Source organism: Epargyreus clarus, unplaced genomic scaffold (genome assembly GCF_041222505.1).
Source record: "Epargyreus clarus isolate Ecla_fem2 unplaced genomic scaffold, WU_Ecla_fem_2.2 ptg000018l, whole genome shotgun sequence".
Taxonomy (NCBI): Eukaryota; Metazoa; Arthropoda; class Insecta; order Lepidoptera; family Hesperiidae; genus Epargyreus; species Epargyreus clarus.
Window position 1 is genome coordinate 6,246,236 of NW_027332226.1, and position 18,931 is coordinate 6,265,166.

The window sequence follows — 18,931 nt, forward strand, 5'->3', positions numbered from 1 at the left end:
CTAAGTGTCTCGGTAATTGCCAATCTACTACAAATTTATATTCAACAAAATTATATCCAAATATAGAAGCTGACAGCTGACAGCTGAAGCTGACAAGAACTGTGTCTCGCTTACTTTATTGTTTAGCTTCTACCTACTATAAAATAGTAGTTGATTTCAATTGGTATGTTGCTGAAAATTCATTTGGGTTTGTATATACGTTACTATGCCGTTTATGACGTTCCATGTATACACTGATTGTTACAAGTACATTACTTAAACAGACTCTGCCTCCAATAAAGGTGGTTATACAAATACTAATAGTCTTTGATTTCCTCTTTAAATTTATTTTGTTCCATTGTTGTATCTCTAAATTATATATCTATTTATTCTGGGTATCTTATGTTTTAGCTTTTATTATTTAATATTTTTTATATATTTTGTATATAGTTTTGGTTAATTATAGAATGTTTATACTTAAAAAAAAATAACAAAAAAATAAAAGTGACTTCTATGTCACTACAAAGCAAAAAATAATTAAAATAAATTTTGGTTTAGTACATATATGTGAAGTCGCTCAATACATTTCGTTTCATAACGGCGTAAACAGCGTGTCCAATATGAGCGCTGACTTCAGACTTTGAAGGTGGAGTTTTCCATCATAGGTACATCTCTGCGTATCGACGTTATTAAATATTCGTAAGCTCCAAACACCTAACTTATATGGTTGAGGCAGGAGGCTCTACAATATCAGGGTTGAGGAGTTGAAGGTCGAACTCTTCATCATATCATGTTAATTTAGATACTCAATGTTCATTTTAGGTTTCATGAGAATTGGGTGGCCAGGAGGTAAGTTATCATAAAATATGTAAAAAACAGGGGTAATGATGATGAGTTCCACCTCATAACTCAAATTTCTAACAATCAGACCACACCTATGTCTAGGTAGGAAAGTACCGCAATGAAACACCCTTTCATATGAAAAAAAGAATACTGAAATTGGTTAAGAAATACTCGAGTTATCCAAGTTTATAAGAAATCGTGTTTCTCAATTTTCCGGGAAAACTGACAAAAATTTTCAAATTTCCTCAATATGGGACCCCCTGTGAAACTAGCCGCATACAATGGTGTTTGAATCATGTCGATCGGTCGCAGCATCGCGAAAAAATCGCTGGGCATGCATAAAAAAATAAAAAAATATATATATACGTGTCGAATAGATAACCTCTCTTCCTTTGGGAAGTCTGTTAAAAATAAGTGCCACCTAGCACAATTTTGTTCAATACTTGTTTTACTAATTATTTATTTAATAATAAATTAAGTTACTTAGTGGCTCCGATTACCAATAACGTAGTAATTAGGTAACATATTAAATCTAAGTTCAGAAACAAAATTTACCGATTTTAGTTATCCATCTGCCAATTTTCCTTAAATGTAGTAATAACAAAACAACAAGCTGTTACAACAAATATTTATTAAACAAGTGACTGCTATGTATTTAAATATCAAAGTATTACACCATACGCATAGCAAACATGCAGCCTACTCCGACAATTATGATGCCACCGGCAAAAAATATGCCATAAAATGAGTCAGAGTCGACCTTCGCCGCGACTGTCCTAACGGGTTCATTTGGATATTCCTCCTCTGGCTTAGCGACAGTGGAACCTTTAACTGGTGTCGTCCATGGAGAGGATCCGATACTGTTGATAGCTCGCAAACGAATCCAATAATCTGACTCCGCCTCTAAGTCTGGTACAGTCACGAAAATACCTTAAAAATGAACATCTTGATTAATATATGTATATATGATAAAAAATGAATACATTTTAGCCTCCTGTACTGGATGTCAGTAATTTTGGATTGTCACTGGAAATGAAACTTTTAATGTCCTCGACAATACTTCCAACTCTTCAAGGATTCGTGCTTTTAGAACTATTTTGATAATACATTAATTTCATGATTTAATTTAGATAAGAATTATATTTAGTATTACAATATAATCAACACCAAGAAAATGAAGTTATCTAAGTAAAAATTAATAATGGCAAAAAACTTCCCACCGTTTAGTAGTAGTAGAACTTGGCAACGAGGGGACTAAATTGCATATTTTATTACTTAGCATACCATTTTAAAGATTTAAAAACACATAAGTTAACTCAGACCAAAAATAACATAAATTAGTTGAAGCAAGTATTCCCTTTTGAATGATTGAAAATTAATTATAATAATGACATGCGGAATTTTACAACTTAAAAAATGGTGGGAACTTTACTGCCGACATAATATTCATGAAATCTATCAATCCGTCATCCATAAAATAAAATAAAATTAAGATATGTTTATATTTTTTTGCTTCACCAATAATAAACATATATTTACTTTTCTGATTATCATCAATTTGACTAAAATCGTCAGAATCTGGCTCTTCCTCGGGTTTTACTTCCACATTTATGGATAGCTTCCAATCTCTCTCCCTTGGGCTTCTTGATTTTAAAATTTCTCGGTTTAAGTACTGAACACCGATATCTACGAAATTAAAAATCTCTGTTAAAATCTATAAGTATACAGGTTGAATTTTTCAAGTGAGCCTAGGCAGCAAAATCTGAAACTATATGGATTATATCATTAATACTGAAAGGAGTTACAGGAATTGACGTTGATAAAAATTAAAACTGCATAATGATGCTTGAAACTTGAAATTAATGAGTTTAAAAAATCTCTTCCTTAGTATAAAACATCCTGTATTACTCGATCATCGGATAGTGTCGTTTAAGGATCCAATGCTGGGAAGGAATGATGAATGACACACTAAAGGAAATAGCTCAATTTGAAGAAAATACATTTTTTTCATACACTCTCGTACAAATTAAATTCTTCGATATATACTATTCTGTTGTTTATTGCAATAGTGAAAAAAAAAATAGTAAATATAGATACTTGCCATTCACAGGAAAGAATAGTTCACCATCCCAAGTGACTTGAAGCTTTATTTCATCGTAAGAAACACTGTGGACTCTAACCTAAATATAAAATAAATTATTAAAAATAAATAAGTAGTAGTAATACAGATAAAAATGAACTTAGCTCTAATTATTACGCACAATATCCTTACCAAGATATTAAAACGAGGGTTGTATATGAAAATGACCCAATATTATACCAGACGTGTCATGCAATTGCTTCAAATGGTTTGAGGCATACTTCATACGTCACTGAATAAATTAATTAAAATAAATTAAGTGTGCTTTACTACATATAAAATAAATAATTAAGTGTCAAAACACTGTCGTATCATAAAATTAAGAAAAAAATACTGCCGGTATCGTACTGTCGACGCCGGTGCCCTGCCGTGTTCCAATGAAAAGATTTCAGTGTGCAGTGCGGTAGACAATTAACTTAAACCTTCTCTGTGATAAGAAAATCCTTGACCAACAGTGAGGCAGTAATAAATTGATGATGAAATATCATCATCAGCCCATTACTGTCCCACTGCGGAGCGCGGGTCTCCTCTCAGTATGGGAAAGATAAGGCCATTGTCCAGCGCGCTGGCCAAGTGCAAATTGGTAGACTTCACATAGCATTGAAAACTTTTTTTTAAGATTTGTTAAAGCCTCGCTGTTCAAGCAAGTGATAATTAATTTATAATACGCACATAACTTTGAAAAACTAGAGGTGCGAGCCTGGGATTTCAACTTAGGACCCGATCAAGAGGCTGAGTTTCTTAACAACTAGGCTTCTGATATAATATCCACCATTTTAATTCTATTACCTCGATGGGCTCCTCTGGCGGTTCAGTTTTCAGGAGCATGAAAGTTCTTTCAGCATTCCCATATATGTTCGAAGCCCGACAATTATACTTCTTGCCAAAGGTGGAATCATCCGCTTTAACTGTTAGAACTGCTTCGGTTCCTTCATTGACCAGTTGTATCCTTTCTGGACCAAATTCGGATAACGTATCTTTGATCTCTTCAAACCATCTGTACGTAGGGATCGGATAAGCGCTAGCTGCACAAACTATCTGAACGCTGGAAAATATTATTTAAATTAAAGACATTATTATCTTTTTATTTTAGTAATAATTAAATTATGTGTTAAGACTGTTATCGGTATATAGTCAAAGACAAAACTATTTTGAAACTTTTTTCGATCTGTTTGTCGAACGATTTTTTAATTGGTAGTTATTGAAAATTGTTGACGTTTATAATCGAATTGCGACCACTATATCAACACTATTGCATTTTAGATATGACAATAAAGCACCAGATAAGAATAAGAACAAGTTACGCAGATGACACAAACATAAATAATTCAGATACTCTATACTAAAAAAAATAAACTTAAATCAGAAAGGGTATGAAAATATACCGTTTCCGCATTAACAGCCATATCAGCTTAAGTAAAAATACTTTTGCAAAATTGAATAGTTTCAATACTCTCGAGTTCTCTCGAGTGTTCTCAAGGGAGAGTAATCGCACTCTGCGAACGATTCTTCTTTTGTATTCCTCTCTAGCACGCTTAGAATAAAACCATCATCTTACTGAGAAATAGCATACTGAAAAATACTTGTACTTTTATCGTATTTTTTTCTCTTAAAACAAGTGATGTAATACAGATAATTTATTGATAATGAGAATATACAGGGTGATTTTTTTAACCTAAAAGAAGATACGAAGATAATAAAAGGAAAAGTGTGTAATTAGGTTAAAAAAATCCTAACTGCGAACCGGAAGACAAATTATAACCGGAAGATAAACTCTTTTATAAAGATAATCTTCTGTACCCTTCGTATGAGTTTATTAGTTTTTACAAAAATGACTGTTTTTATATTTGTTTACCTATTTCCTATACATTTCCAATCAGTCCTGATACAGTCCGCTAGGGGCGGTAATTGGAAATCTATGGCCAATACGTAAACAAATACAAAAACAGTCATTCTTGTAAAAACGTAAAACTCATTCTAAGGGTAAAGGATAATCTTCTGGAAAGTAAAACATGACAAAGTAAAGAAAGTAAAGTGAAGAGAGAAAGAAGGAAGTAAATGTAAACTGAAGAACATAATTTAATACTTTAAACTGTGGATTTAGATTCCACAATGCGGAACGAACACGTAAAAATGGATGTAATAATAAAATCCAATAAAAAATAATAAACATCCAAGAAGTTGAATTTAATCTTCTTTTAATTTGCATTTTGCAACATCGTTAACTTACACGTGTTTGAAAATTAGTGATTGTCTAATGATTAAAGCCCAATCGATATCAATGATTTAACGTAACTTTGCTAGAATAGCTATTGAGATGAAGCTCATGATGATTGTGCAACGAAACAACGTGTATGTTAAGAATTCACACTAGACTCGTCCAAAGGTGAGTTGTTCAGACATCCAAAATCAGAAACCTAAATTGGATATTTAAGTCTAGCTAGTCCGGGATTGTTGAAGCCGGCTTAAGGCATACAAATAATTTCTACACCTGCAACCTAATAGTCGTTCACCCAAAAAAACGGTCCTTCGAGCCAGAAAAAAAAAACAAAAGTTAATCAAACTCGGAAACCTATGCAAGTCACACTGCATAGTGATCCTAGTTTTTGATAAAATTGCACCAGTTGGTCCGGTTTATACGTCACTCACCTCGTATTATGGCTCGAAGCTGATATAAAAAGCTACTGATTAGAAAATCAAGTTTAAGTCAAAAATAAAGCTAATCCAATAGATTCAAATAAGAAATACATTCTTAAAAGTGGCAATGACATGCTTTACGATTTTCAAAATGATGTTGAATAACCATTTTCAGTCTAAGCTACATAATATATTTAAGCAACTCAAGCAAGAGTACCAGATATCGGAAAAAGTAAACAGTGTCTGAGTGCCTGAAGTCAGTTTCAATTTGCGGCTGAAAAGTTATTTTCAATTCAAAGCCGGATCATAGATGATAGGTGAAGATTAATGCAATCACAATGATGCGCACCCACCCTAATGAATACTTGTGCACACGCGCAGACAACAAGGAAACTCGATAGAATACGGATCTATTCAATGTCGACGCCCGCCGAATCGGAACGTTCCACAGTTTCTGCCACGCGCTCTATAAGACCGGCAAGAGCTTATAAAGGATGCCGCATTGTCAGAACTAGTCAGGCTATCGCGACAAATACAGGTGAGCTAATCCATGTATTTTAAGAAACATTTCCCCACATATAATCAATGTAACTAATTTTCGCCTAGCAAAGGTCGATATTTAATCATTTCAGTGTTTTAGAATTGTCAAATTTCGATCTTAAGCAGGTAAAAAACTGGTTTGATTGATTTTGAAATTTGAAAAATTGTAACGTTCGTACATGCATTTTTTATTTATAACTTTTTTAAGTTTGATTTTACATTTATCTGCTGGGCACATGTTGGTCCTCATAACTGATAGAGATTTGGAGCACACACCGCAAAGCTCTTATGACGCGTTTTTTATTTTAATTGTATTGAAATATGAAAAGTTTGCACCTGATGGTAAGAGATCACTGTGACCTACGCTCGTATTTAATAGAATTAAAGTGCAGCTTGACTTTGCACATCACATTGCATCACAGTGCGATCCTGAAGGTTTAATATTAAAATATGATTCCTGCTTGCATCTTCCTTACCGATCTTAAAATACAGCAATGCTTAACTCGTCTGCAATTTTAACCTACTCGTACATGGTATGTGGTAGAGGTAGTATAAATAGTACAAACTTTACCTTTCTCCTTTCATGCCATATACTTTCACAGTATCGTTTCCACCGTTAAACATAGGAGCACCTGCAACAAATTTTATTAATGACAACTTTTAATTAACGACCGCCCATGGACATCTGTAATCAATCCCAGATACGATTAGATTCCTACCTGAGGTCGGTCACAGGTGTGCCGCTACCCCTGAGGACTAAGCTGCAATGACTCGGAAAAGTATGTCTCCCTTACCACACTCTTCCGACCAGAACACAGCAGCGCTTAACACCGCCGTTATGAGGCAGAAATAGATGTGGCGGTGGTGCCGTGGAGTCAAACCACAAAGGGTTCTACCACCTTCTAGCAGATGTACTTCAATAATTCAATTTAAAACGTTGATTTCAATCGTTCATATTCAGTCAGACTTACAATTTACTAGCAGCGATATATTCATACTCTGTGTATGGCTACAGTCATCAGCGAACGGACTTTCTTGTATAGCATCACAAGTGTAGATGCCACTGTCATCAGGTTCCACACCCGTGATTGTGAGCAGACCCTCAAATCCTTGACTGTTGTACTTTGTCATCACTTCGTACTTATTGTCTGATATGTCGGCGTCATCTGCAAATTACCATAGCATTTACGCAACACATAATTAACACATTTGACAAATTATTACGCTGATAATTGCCACTTCCTGTAAACATGATGTGACAAAAAAATCAATTAAAAAGTGTATGGTGCGACAAGGTCAATACCTATTAACAGATTACAAAATAGCTATATCACGAGTAAATATCAAACCATGTTTCTGGAAAATCAAGAAACTATGTTATCTATACAATAATAACATAATAAATATAGTTCAAAAAACTAAAAAACACGCTTTTATGATAAAATCAACTAATAAGTAGAAATTACACATTATATTACTTCCCAGAATTTAATCCTTATAAGCGACACTATCAGATATTGGAATAATATAGAGGGTGTATGTTTTTTTCAAAATGAACTCGTTCGATTCCCGGCTAAGAAAAAAGATATTTTAAAAAACGAATTTAGTTTTTATCAAAATCGGCATCGTAACTCCTTTCAGCATTTTTCGCTAATCCTTATAGTTTCGGATTTAGCCCTGAAGGCCTATTTGAAAAATTCACCCTGTATATAATACTTTGGCATGAGTTTTCACCTCACACATTGAAATGGTAGGGTTGAAACCGTACCATAAATCATTAATTATCACTTATTTTCTCCATACTAAACATTTTAGCAACTCTATTTGAGTAAAAATTCTTAATATTTTTCTGAAATATGTAAAACTTATGTCTTCGTTATTAGCCAACATAGTGGATTATGTTCTAACACGTCGCCATTTTCACGTATTCAACAATAGTCGTATCGGCGATACATTATTACTACTACTCGAACTATAAAGTTACGCATTTGTGTACCACTTGCGACCAAACTGTTAAAATTAGGGGGCTCGTACACGATAAAATGTACGTATTAGAACTAAATAATATTGAAAGCTTTATTATTCCTCGAACTGACTTAATTTGATAAGAAATAAATCAGCGGACTTAATATAATTAATAATATAATATTTAATATAAGCGAATTATAGCAATAACATTAATTAATTAGTAAGTTAAGTTATTATTTTCTTAATTAAACTTATTTTGTTTAATGTAAATGAAATAAACCCGAATTACGTGTGTTTATTTCAAAAATTCGACTTAGGGTCTTTTTAAAGGTCGCAAATGGCTGTTTTTTTTATAAAAAAAACTACAAAATACAGGTCGTTATACAGCATTTATTACAAAAATAACTCTACCTGCAACAAAACTGAATGTGACCCACAAAAACATCCACAACAGGACTAAAAAACAAGGAAATGTTATTATAGCAAGACAAGAGAGATTTTCAAGTACTTCGAGTTTTTATACTTAGGTTTATTAATAATTAAAATATACTAGTCCACCTGAAACCAGTAAAATCCGGATTAAAATGTTTGAGATATGCTATGAAGTTTCTTGCGCCGTTTCTTCTCCATAGCAAAAACTCTGCGAGGCGACGATAAGAATATTCTAACAATTTTTTTGCCATTGTAAATAACCGCTTCGAACATTTATAAAAAGATCTAAATATTTCTCTACAATTAACATCTGAAATTATGTTGTAATTTTAAATAATTTTCATTGCAAAATAAATAATAATTTAATGTATATCCTCATAAATAAGAATGGTAATTGTTATTTAATTACTCCGTAATTTTAACACAATGAATAAAATGTATAGGTACAGACATTACTGGCGGGGCACTTTAATAATAAATAATTATAATTTATGTGTTATTACTTCGATTATAAAGTGATACCTAATAAATTATAATCACGACTTAATAATAACACATACATTCAATTAATCCATGATTCCTAAGAATATAAGACACGAATTCGTTGTATTGTTTTCTTAATTTGCATGAAGAAAATAGTACGGTTAAATGAATACTTATTTGTCAGTAACTGTAGTAAATACAAATAGGTATAAAAATGTTGCTAGTTATAGTATGCAGTTGCTAGTTATAGTATATAGTTGCTAGTTATAGCTACCTATAGTATTCATAAATACACAAAAAAGTAGAATCTTAAAAATCTTTTTCGTTTAATAACTCTACTTAGTAACTTTGGATATGAGATAGGTTAGGAGTTAACTCTTACTATTTTCTTTTAATATTGATTTATTTTCGTAAGAAACGGTATAGTGAAGTGACGGGGGTCAACTGGTTAAAGTTTATTTGTAAGATTTAGCCCTCATACATACGAAAGAACTAAGCAAGTGAAATTAAAGTATATAAAACTGTTTGTGATTATAATAATAAAGTATTTAAGTGAAATATTTATTACAATCTTATTCATAAAGTTTGTAGAGGTTTTAGAAGTTGATTACCGGTGACATTACTTGAAAATTGTAATAAAATCATTTCGTAACCGAAGCAAGGTTTAAACATCGTCAACCCATCACTTTGCTTTCCTCACACTATTTTCCTTCACCGTTGAAGCTAGTGACAATTAATTAGTAATACATATCTACATAACTTTGAAAACATAGGGTCAAGCCTTATACCTCCGATTGAAAGCCCGAATGTCAAAACACTAAGCTATTATCAGGGCCAATAAGAATTCGGGAGCACGGGGAGAGGAAAAAATGATATGAGAAAAAATTAAGGCGTCCAATAAATGATCAACATTTAAATTTACAAATTTTGAGCGTAAATCTTAGTACTCGTATGTGGTGTAAGCGAATATATTCGCTTTTTGGGGCCCCACTCATTAGGAAGATCCTGAGTACGGGCTCCATATGTCCTTGGAGTAAAGACCGCATAGACGATACAGTATGGTATCTAATACAGTAGGATTATTATAGTATGATAGTACTGTAATAATTATAGTCTGAAAATATAAAGTGTAGGCAGTTACCGGTTATTACTTGCCCATTTCTGTACCAGACTACTCTTGGCTCCGGGTTTCCTCGGGCCTGGCATGATAGGGTTATGGACCGGCCAGCATCCACTGCCACCTCTGTAGGCGTATCGACGAATTGAGACGGATCTGAAATAAACAAAATTATATTATTAAAGTATATAAACAAAATTTAATTTAATTGTAATCACTCTATATTTAATCTTAAAACCTAAGCAAGTATATGCCTAAGTCTCAGGCATCACGATTTACACGTACAGTCAACTCTAAAAATAGATGAAAATATTAAGGTCTCATAAATACCTGTACACCCAAGCGTTCATTAGTAGCTGAACACAACTAGAACCATAATTCGTTAATTAATACGTCGTAAAGTTTTAAAAGTAAATAAATACTACAGTGTCAAAAGTAGCTGTACAATGATATGATATTAATGACGTTAGCTATTTTGCACGTATCGGTGTTCAGGTAATTTTGACTTTGAATGTTAGGGGGTTCACTGTTCAGCTATTTATGAACGCTTTGGTGTACAGGTGTTTATGGAATCTTCATCTGCTCATCTACTTCTAGAGCTGACTGTACATATATACTCGTAGTAAAAACGGTCTTATCCATACAAAGTCAACGTGAACGAGACTTGTCCCCGTCTATATTGATCAATATATGATTGTCATTGAACTTAATAAGAACATTGTATGCAATATAAGTTGTACATTATCTTAGGTTCCGTAGGCAAATAACTAAACCCTCTAATAAATTGTCGCAAAAGTTTTTTCTTCCTACATTCATTTTTGCAGTGTAATGGGTCAATTTTCATCATTGTCATAAAAGCGTTAGATGCATCCTGTGACAGACAACATGGTAGTAATGTGCATTAAGGTACATATGTACATTATATCTTGAAGGTGGTAGAAGCCTCTGTGATTTGACTCCGGCTGTACCACAGCTACATCTACATCTGCCTAATAACAGCGATAAGCACTGCTGTGTTCTGGTTTAAAGGATGTACTAAAAGAGGCATACTTTTCCAATGCATTGCAGCTCATTCCTTAGGGGTAGCAGCGCATCTATAGCACATATCATGTAAAAATTGAATCTTATCTGAGGTTGATTACAGATGTTCATGGGCACCAGTAGGCACTTAGAATCAGGTGACTGCACGCTCCTGTGATAATTTTATATTATGAAAATAAAAAAGCAAGATTGGACGAATTTGAATATGTTTTACGAAAATTAAATAATAGCATTATCTCGTATTGTGCAACTTCGGATCCCTAATTTACGTATGGTCTGACCTGGATTTTCAGACCGGTTTTACTTGAAAAGATCTCTGCATTCTGCAGACTTAGATAGTTTCAAATTTGATAAGTGGTCCGATTAGATTTCGTACTGCATTATTTAGATACGAAATATATTATTATAGACATGAAATTTAACTTTATTTTATAAAACTTATGTAGTAACCGGTACTCCTCGTGGTAAGCGGTCATTACTTATGAAATAATTCGCCAAGTACGAGTCGAACTCGCACATGAAGGCTTCCGTACCACCAAATGTTCATTATTTTTATTCATTCATTCATTCATCTGTGGTCGAATCTTATCTGGGGTTGATTACATGTACATGGGCGGCAGTAGCCACTTACCACACACCCATGATTTTTAGCTGTAAAGTACCCGATTGAAGTCGTTATTTTTTCTTACTTTTAAACACCGTATTATGCTATACGTATTAGGCTGATACTTACCAAGGACACACAGAGAAATATTCTGTTTCGCGCCATCACCTCGACACTCCCACACACCACTGTCATCCACTCTGAGCCTACTGAACACCAGCATCAAACCCGGAACCCGACCCTTTGAAGATGATAGTCGGAGTTCTTGTACCGAGATGTGTTTACCAGTTATCCGCTTAACCGTATTATTGAATGGATCAATCCATTCCAACTAAAACAAACATAGAAATATGTATATTCACTTTTTAATGTGAAAAATAAGTAATAATAAATAATAAGTAAAGTGTGAGAATAAGAGAGCCCCGCCTTTTATTTCGATCTCAACCGATCTACTCGTACGAAGTTATGTAGAGCGCAATCGGAAGTTATACGAGTGACCGCTAGTAGCAAAAATTTCATGCACGCTTCTCTGCTTTCAAGGAGAAGGTAAGCTATCATTCCCGGTTATTATCATAGGAATAGTCGTCAAATCTTAGACTGGGTCTTGGGACCTGAGGCGAGCCGTGGAGCTTAAAAGTGTTGCAGTCAAACGTGACTAACGAATATTATGTTAATTCGCAGAAATTTACATTTCAAAGCTATAAAATAATATAAAACTAATTGTTAATTGTGGCTATTCAGTTTTTATAGTGTTTAAATAAATATAGTACACCGGATGGTAAAACTGAACTCAGTCGATGTAATTAGTTATGTAGCGTCACCACATCAAAGTAGAGCAAAAATCTAGGTTAATAAATACCTTTTGACCCTTATAGGCACCTCTACAGATAATACTTTTCTGAACTCCGGGTAAATAGAAATTTTTATCACTCTCATATTTTATGGGGTCTATCGTTATGTTACTTATTTCATTAGTCTTCGCCCCATAAACTGAAAAAATAACAAATAGCAATTTATTATTACTTAACTACTTAAGCTCATGAGAATAAAATATAAGTTTTAAATAAAATTATATCGTATTAATCTTGGTATCCCGTGGCGACCCCACCGTTTTCTCGTATTAGACAAAAGTCGACGACAATTTATATCGACGACGTTCATTAGTGGCGCTGTTCGATGGTTGGTCACTGACAGCAGACAGCGACAATCGGCAACAACATATGTATATTATACAGTTACCCTTGTTATTACCTTACTATCTTACGTCCCTTAAGTAGCAAATTGGAAAATTAATATTTTTGTAGGCAAAAATTGGTTAAGATTGACTTAATAACTAACAGGCGATAATTTATGATATATCATAATTTTGTATTATTCTTGTATAAAGACACAGTAATCATCACATTTCGCCCGAACACATAAGTAAGATAAAAACATAATAAATTTAATTAACGTACAAATGAAAATGATGATTCAAAGCGATAACATATAATATGAAAATAGATTATTAATATAAAAAAGAAATATTTTTTTGAAGCAAATATTAATATCAAACATACCTGCCCTGTAGAACATATAAATGAACACAGCAACGTAAAACAACCACTTCATTTTACCGACTGTATAAAATTCTTCGTTAAATTTCGCGATTCAGACCATTACTCCTAAAACCTGTTTCCCTAAAGTCTAGTTCCCGTGGTAGCAGTTCAAAATACTGAACCGGAGTGCGCATTATTTAGCATGTTTGCTGGACGCATAGTTTTTAATTAGAACATTTAAAATTAACTGTAATTACCTTTATCATAACCAACAGTGTTACCGACGTTGATCAGGAAATGCTAATATTAACCTACTTGTACAATTAAAAAGGTCGTGGTAGGACAAAAAGACAACGCCTAAACATAATTATTACGAACTAGTTTTCATCTGGTGGTCAAAAATCGACAATGATTTTTACGAAAATTTTGAGATTTTTAGCGGTGAAACGATAAGTAATAGGAAGGTGACTTTTCCTTAGAGATATACAGTAGAATTGCATTTTTTATTGCTTGTCTTAGCTTAATTCTGGTAGCTGAGCAATGTCTTTTTATAGGGGGGGATGTAAGCTAAAGATGGGAGCTATGGTTGCAAGCTAAGGATTGGAACAGGTTTAGCTATAGCATTTTCATAGCATATCGCGTACTCGCTAAACTTAAATTAGCTTGGTAGCGTAGCTTCGGCATTGCATACCGCTTAGATATCTCACACATCTCTGTTGGGAAGGCACCCTTTAGCAGCTCAAAAGCTACCAAAGTAAAGAACATTGGTGAACAAAAGAGACATACTGAAGTGTATATGTTGAAGGTAATCACAATTAGATTGTATTCTTAAATTTTATCATTTCTTTTAATTTAACTTCTTTCAAGTTCATCAACAGCTGCCAAACAAAACAAACAAATCCGTTAAACAACAAGAGAGGAAAATGTTCTTAGCTGTTTTAATTTGAAATGACACTTTAAAAACTTGATGCAAATAAGAAATATAAATAAAGTATTTTGATTAAACGTTAATCTAAGTTATAACAAGGAAACTGCGTCATAATGTTGCAAATACCCACTTTGATGGTTGAGGTAAATACTTAATCAGACTCGTTGGATCAAAATTTATTAATTTTATAAAGATAACTAAATAATAATAGAACTCAAGAAACTGCACCTCTTTGCTTACGTTTTTGTCCGTAATATGTACAATCATTAGTGATTTTTCAAAGTTATGTGTGTATTAGAAAGTAATTGTCACTTGCTTAAACGGTGAAGGAGAATATAGCGTAAAAACCTGCATACCTAAGAATTCTTAAAAAAATGTTCTCAAAGGTATGTGAAGTCTACCAATTCGCACTTGGCCAACGGGCTAGACTATGATCTAATCTTTCCCATTCTGACAGGAGACCCGTGTACAGCAATGGGACAGTAATAAGTTGATGATGACATGTAATCAACAACCTCTTATAGCTTAGTGGCTTAGTAATCTTGGCACGGATAGAGCCTAAGGCATCACGCAAGGGAAGCACCGAGGCGTTCCATAGTAATAAATGTACTTAACTAATTTTTGTCTACCAAACTTTGAACTTTTTGCACCTACTACCTACATTAACGAATTTTGACCAGCGTTCAAAATTCGTTAAGTAGGCACAAATCGCATATCGCATAATCGCATATAAATAAATATAGTTAAAAAAACTAAAAAAACACGTCTTTATGATAAAATCAAGTAAAAAGTAGAAAATAATAGTATAATTGTGAAAAAAGTACCAACTTTTTCCACAATTATACTATTTACTGTTCCTTAATTGATTCTTAGATTGTAAATTATTTTCTACTTTTTAATTGATTTTATCATAAAAGCGTGTTTTTTTAGTTTTTTGAACTATATTTATTTTATTAATTTTTAGTATTTGTTGTTATAGCGACCATCATTATGCATCTTTTGTAAAAAAAAACAAGTATCTATCTATTACAGTTTAAGAGATAAAGCCCAGTGATACACGAACAGACAGCGGAGGGTTTCGTTTTAACCTTTGAGTACGGAATCCTAATTTAATATCTGGCAACTTAATTCTACAAGAGGGCATTATAGATATGTTTCATACCATTTGAGTTATAGGGAAATAATATTATTATTTTCTAAACTAAAAATCACGCTATTACCGTTACGCCTTAATGAAACTAAAAAGCAATAATTATTTGCAATCTAGTAACTTGCGATGAACTTTCTCTAAGGCGCTTGAACAATCTCGCCTCGAAAATCGTTAATCCTGAGGATGTTGATAAGGACAATGGTACAGAATTATTAAAATCTTGGATTGTCATCGGTTTTTGATAATTCTCCAAAATTTTGAATTAAACTGAACGTTCAAAGTGGATAGAAATCGGGTTCAAAGACTCCGTTACTTGTTACTTACATACATACCTACATACATACAAACATACAACCAAAGCTAATAAACGCGTGTTAAAAAAAATAACGGGCATTATATTCGGATAACTCCAGCGTTCGTGTTAAATTTTTAAATGTTATGAAATTAAAAATTAAAATTCCCACCTTCATGAAAAGTAACTAACCTAGGCTTGCATTACTTTTCATTCCCTCCAAACATTTAACAGAATCCATCTAGACTAGACTTATAATTCGATCTTCTCTTTATTTCACTAAATCTAATTGCAATATCTAAACAAAACCCAACTATAGACTATATCTACGCCAGTTATTGGTTGTTTAATTGTACCTACATATAAACAGATTATTATGACTACATGATTATTATGACACTATCATTTATTTGCAGAGTTTGATATTTGATGTTCTATACAATTCCTAGAAGTAACAATGCGCCTATAACAGATATTTAAAGGTAATTTGACAACTTAACACCAGGTAGTTTGCATGCTATTTTGCTATTTCCAATACTAAAAAAATTGATAAAATTATAATGGATTGAATAATTTATAAACTAACTACTTTAAAATACAAAAGCTATATTTTCACAAACAAAAGCTATGCATTTGTGCGCCAATTATAAGCTCTTACATATCTACATTAATACAATGCCAAATCTATTGAGCCAATAAAGACCATTTGACATGAGATTGGTATCTTACATCATTCAGTTTAATTGATGGACAAAGAAACCACAATTCCACAATACGACCATTATTCAATAAATACATTTTTGTCTACTAAAGCTTAAAATTTAACAATATTTAGTAAGCAACATTTCAAATGTTTTGCCTACACTTTTGCCTACTAAAGATCGCCACGTGGCAAGTTTTGCTACAAGAAATTGACAAATTTAGATCTTTGGTGCCCATTTTTTGCGTTCATTAATATCGAGCGTGGAACATGGATTTTTAAACAAGAGATAATTACTTTTGAGCAGGTCTTTGGTCATCGGAAAACTGATGATTAAACTTCGAACCCGTGTCCCTAAAGGGAATATTAATAGCAATCACTTTAGCACTTTAAATGATAATTGACAAAGAGAACGTGAGTTTTTATATGTTTTTTAATTATTATTATTATTACTATATACGAAGCATTCGCATTTTACCCGACTGTGAAGAATTAATGTTTTTCGACCATATGTAATATGTATGTATGACTGTATGTATTATTATTATTATTATTTAAACTTTAACACATTTGTGTAACTACAAAAATATTTCTATAAACGGCCATTGTACTTGTACAATATAGTTGAATGACCTGAATGTATATAATTCTCTGAAGTTATTTCTAATTAGAAATGGAAATCATATTTCGATGTGAATAATGTGATTCGTTAAAGCGACCATAAACTATGGTTAAAATTAAATATTATTAAAATTATCAATGTCTAGGTTTTCAAATTAATTGTCCCTGTAATCCCGGAACTAGAATAGGGCTACGGTATCCCCTGTCTGTCGTAAGAGGCGACCTAAAGGGGGCTTCCGGGGTTGTGGGCGGCAAGAGTGGGAACTCGAACCGCTCGGCCAGCGACCGCGGGAAGGACGGCGGTATGTGTGGTCGCATACCGTCGTGCACACCAGATAGAGTGGCGAGCGTCAAAATGCTCACCTGAGCCGGACGGGGCAACACACTAAGAGGACTCCGGTTGCTTTGGAGATCCCGGAGTCCTCTACGCAGCGCCGAGGACTGTCACCGGGGTTGACTTAGTGCGGTAAGAATCCCACATAACCCCGTGTCGCTCTCACGGCATAGGATACCTTTTGGAGGTTTCCCCCTCGCCAACAAAAAAAAAGAAAAGGTTTTCAAACTAATAATATCCGTGGTACGAAAGACGTCATACCAAAAACAGAGAGGCTATTGATTAGAACATCAATGTTCTAGCTTCGCTTCTATTCGATTACTTCATCTTCGATTGCTTAGCTTCTACATTGGGCGTCTGAGGTTCAAATTCAAATCACGCACCTCAGATTAATTTTGTAAACGTATTAGAAACTAATTATCATTTCCATAAACGATGAAGGAAATCACCACGAGGAAATCTAAACGTCTGACAGTTCTTAAGAAGTAAGTTATCTACGGTACTGCCGCCTATGGACATCCGTAATCGACCCCAGATAGGATTAGATATTCCTACCTGAGGGCGGCCACAGATGTGCCGCTACCCCTGAGGACTAAGCTGGAACGCCACGGATAAGTATGTTTCCCTTACCACACCCTTCAAACCAGAAGACACACAACACACACACAACACAGCCGCGTTAAAACACTGCTGTTATGAGGTAGAAATAGGTGTGGCGGTGGTGCCGCCAGAGTCGAACCACAAACGGTTCGACCACCTTCAAAATATGACATGTGTCAAATCCAAAGATATATAGAAAGTATATAGAAAAACTCAGAAAATATACTTAGTAAAAATATGAACACTGCTATATAAAAATATTATCCAAAATAATGCACTAGGTGCTTCTTTATTGGGACAACAACAGCACGGCACGGCAGCGATGCTGCCAGAACTTGTGTCTGAAGTACATAATTATAAGGTTATAATAAATTCGGAAGTGATAGCCTAGTGGTTAAGAAACTCGGCCTCTCGATCGACGGCTCCGAGGTTCAAATCCCTCGCACCTCTGATTTTTCAAAATTATGTGCGTATTAGAAATAAATAAACACTTGCTAAGCGGTGAAGGAAAACATCGTGAGGAAACCTGCATACCTGAGAGATTTACGAAAAAAAAATCTCAAAGGTATGTGAATTCTACCAATACGCACTTGGCCAGCGCGGTGGACTATGTTCTAATCCTTCTCATTATGTGAGGAGACCCGTGCCCAGCAGTGCGATAGTAATGGGTTGCTGATAATGATGATGATGATAACGTTACCACCTTACTGATCAGCTTCATGTAGAACACCTGTTCTAAATAATGGAGTTGGGAGCAGACGTACATGGAGAACAGTGGTGGACTTATCATTACAATTCAAGCATAAACAAACACTGGCGAGTGATTATAACCGGAAATACAAGACAAGTAAAAACACTAATAATGCACGTATATTCGTTGCAATGACCGTGAGGAATATGTATTCCCAGATGACGTCATATTATTTTTGGCAACACTCGCATTATTAGAGCTGGCAAGCTGCCACAGTACCAAGAAACCACTTT

General features: G+C 33.9%; 1 protein-coding gene across 1 annotated transcript; it reads right to left on the reverse strand.

Annotated features, from left to right (window-relative positions):
- Positions 1 to 1,436: 1,436 nt before the first annotated feature.
- Positions 1,437 to 13,518, reverse strand: LOC140749626 (contactin-5). The gene is made up of 10 exons (XM_073082733.1): positions 13,344 to 13,518; positions 12,644 to 12,774; positions 11,914 to 12,115; positions 10,164 to 10,295; positions 7,111 to 7,305; positions 6,711 to 6,771; positions 3,752 to 4,007; positions 2,924 to 3,002; positions 2,362 to 2,508; positions 1,437 to 1,752 (listed from the first exon to the last, which is right to left on the reverse strand). Exons 1-10 carry the CDS (start codon positions 13,393 to 13,395, stop codon positions 1,493 to 1,495), a joined length of 1,515 nt encoding a protein of 504 aa, XP_072938834.1. The 5' UTR covers positions 13,396 to 13,518; the 3' UTR covers positions 1,437 to 1,492.
- Between the last annotated feature and the right edge of the window lie 5,413 nt (positions 13,519 to 18,931).

Coding starts and splice junctions, on each gene's coding strand:
- LOC140749626 (XM_073082733.1), bottom strand. CDS start 13,395: ATGAAGTGGTTGTTTTACGTTGCTGTGTTCATTTATATGTTCTACAGG. Junction 12,775..13,343: donor TTATATGTTCTACAGGGCAG/GTATGTTTGATA, acceptor TTATTTTTTCAG/TTTATGGGGCGAAGACTAAT. Junction 7,306..10,163: donor AAATGGGCAAGTAATAACCG/GTAACTGCCTAC, acceptor GGTAATTTGCAG/ATGACGCCGACATATCAGAC.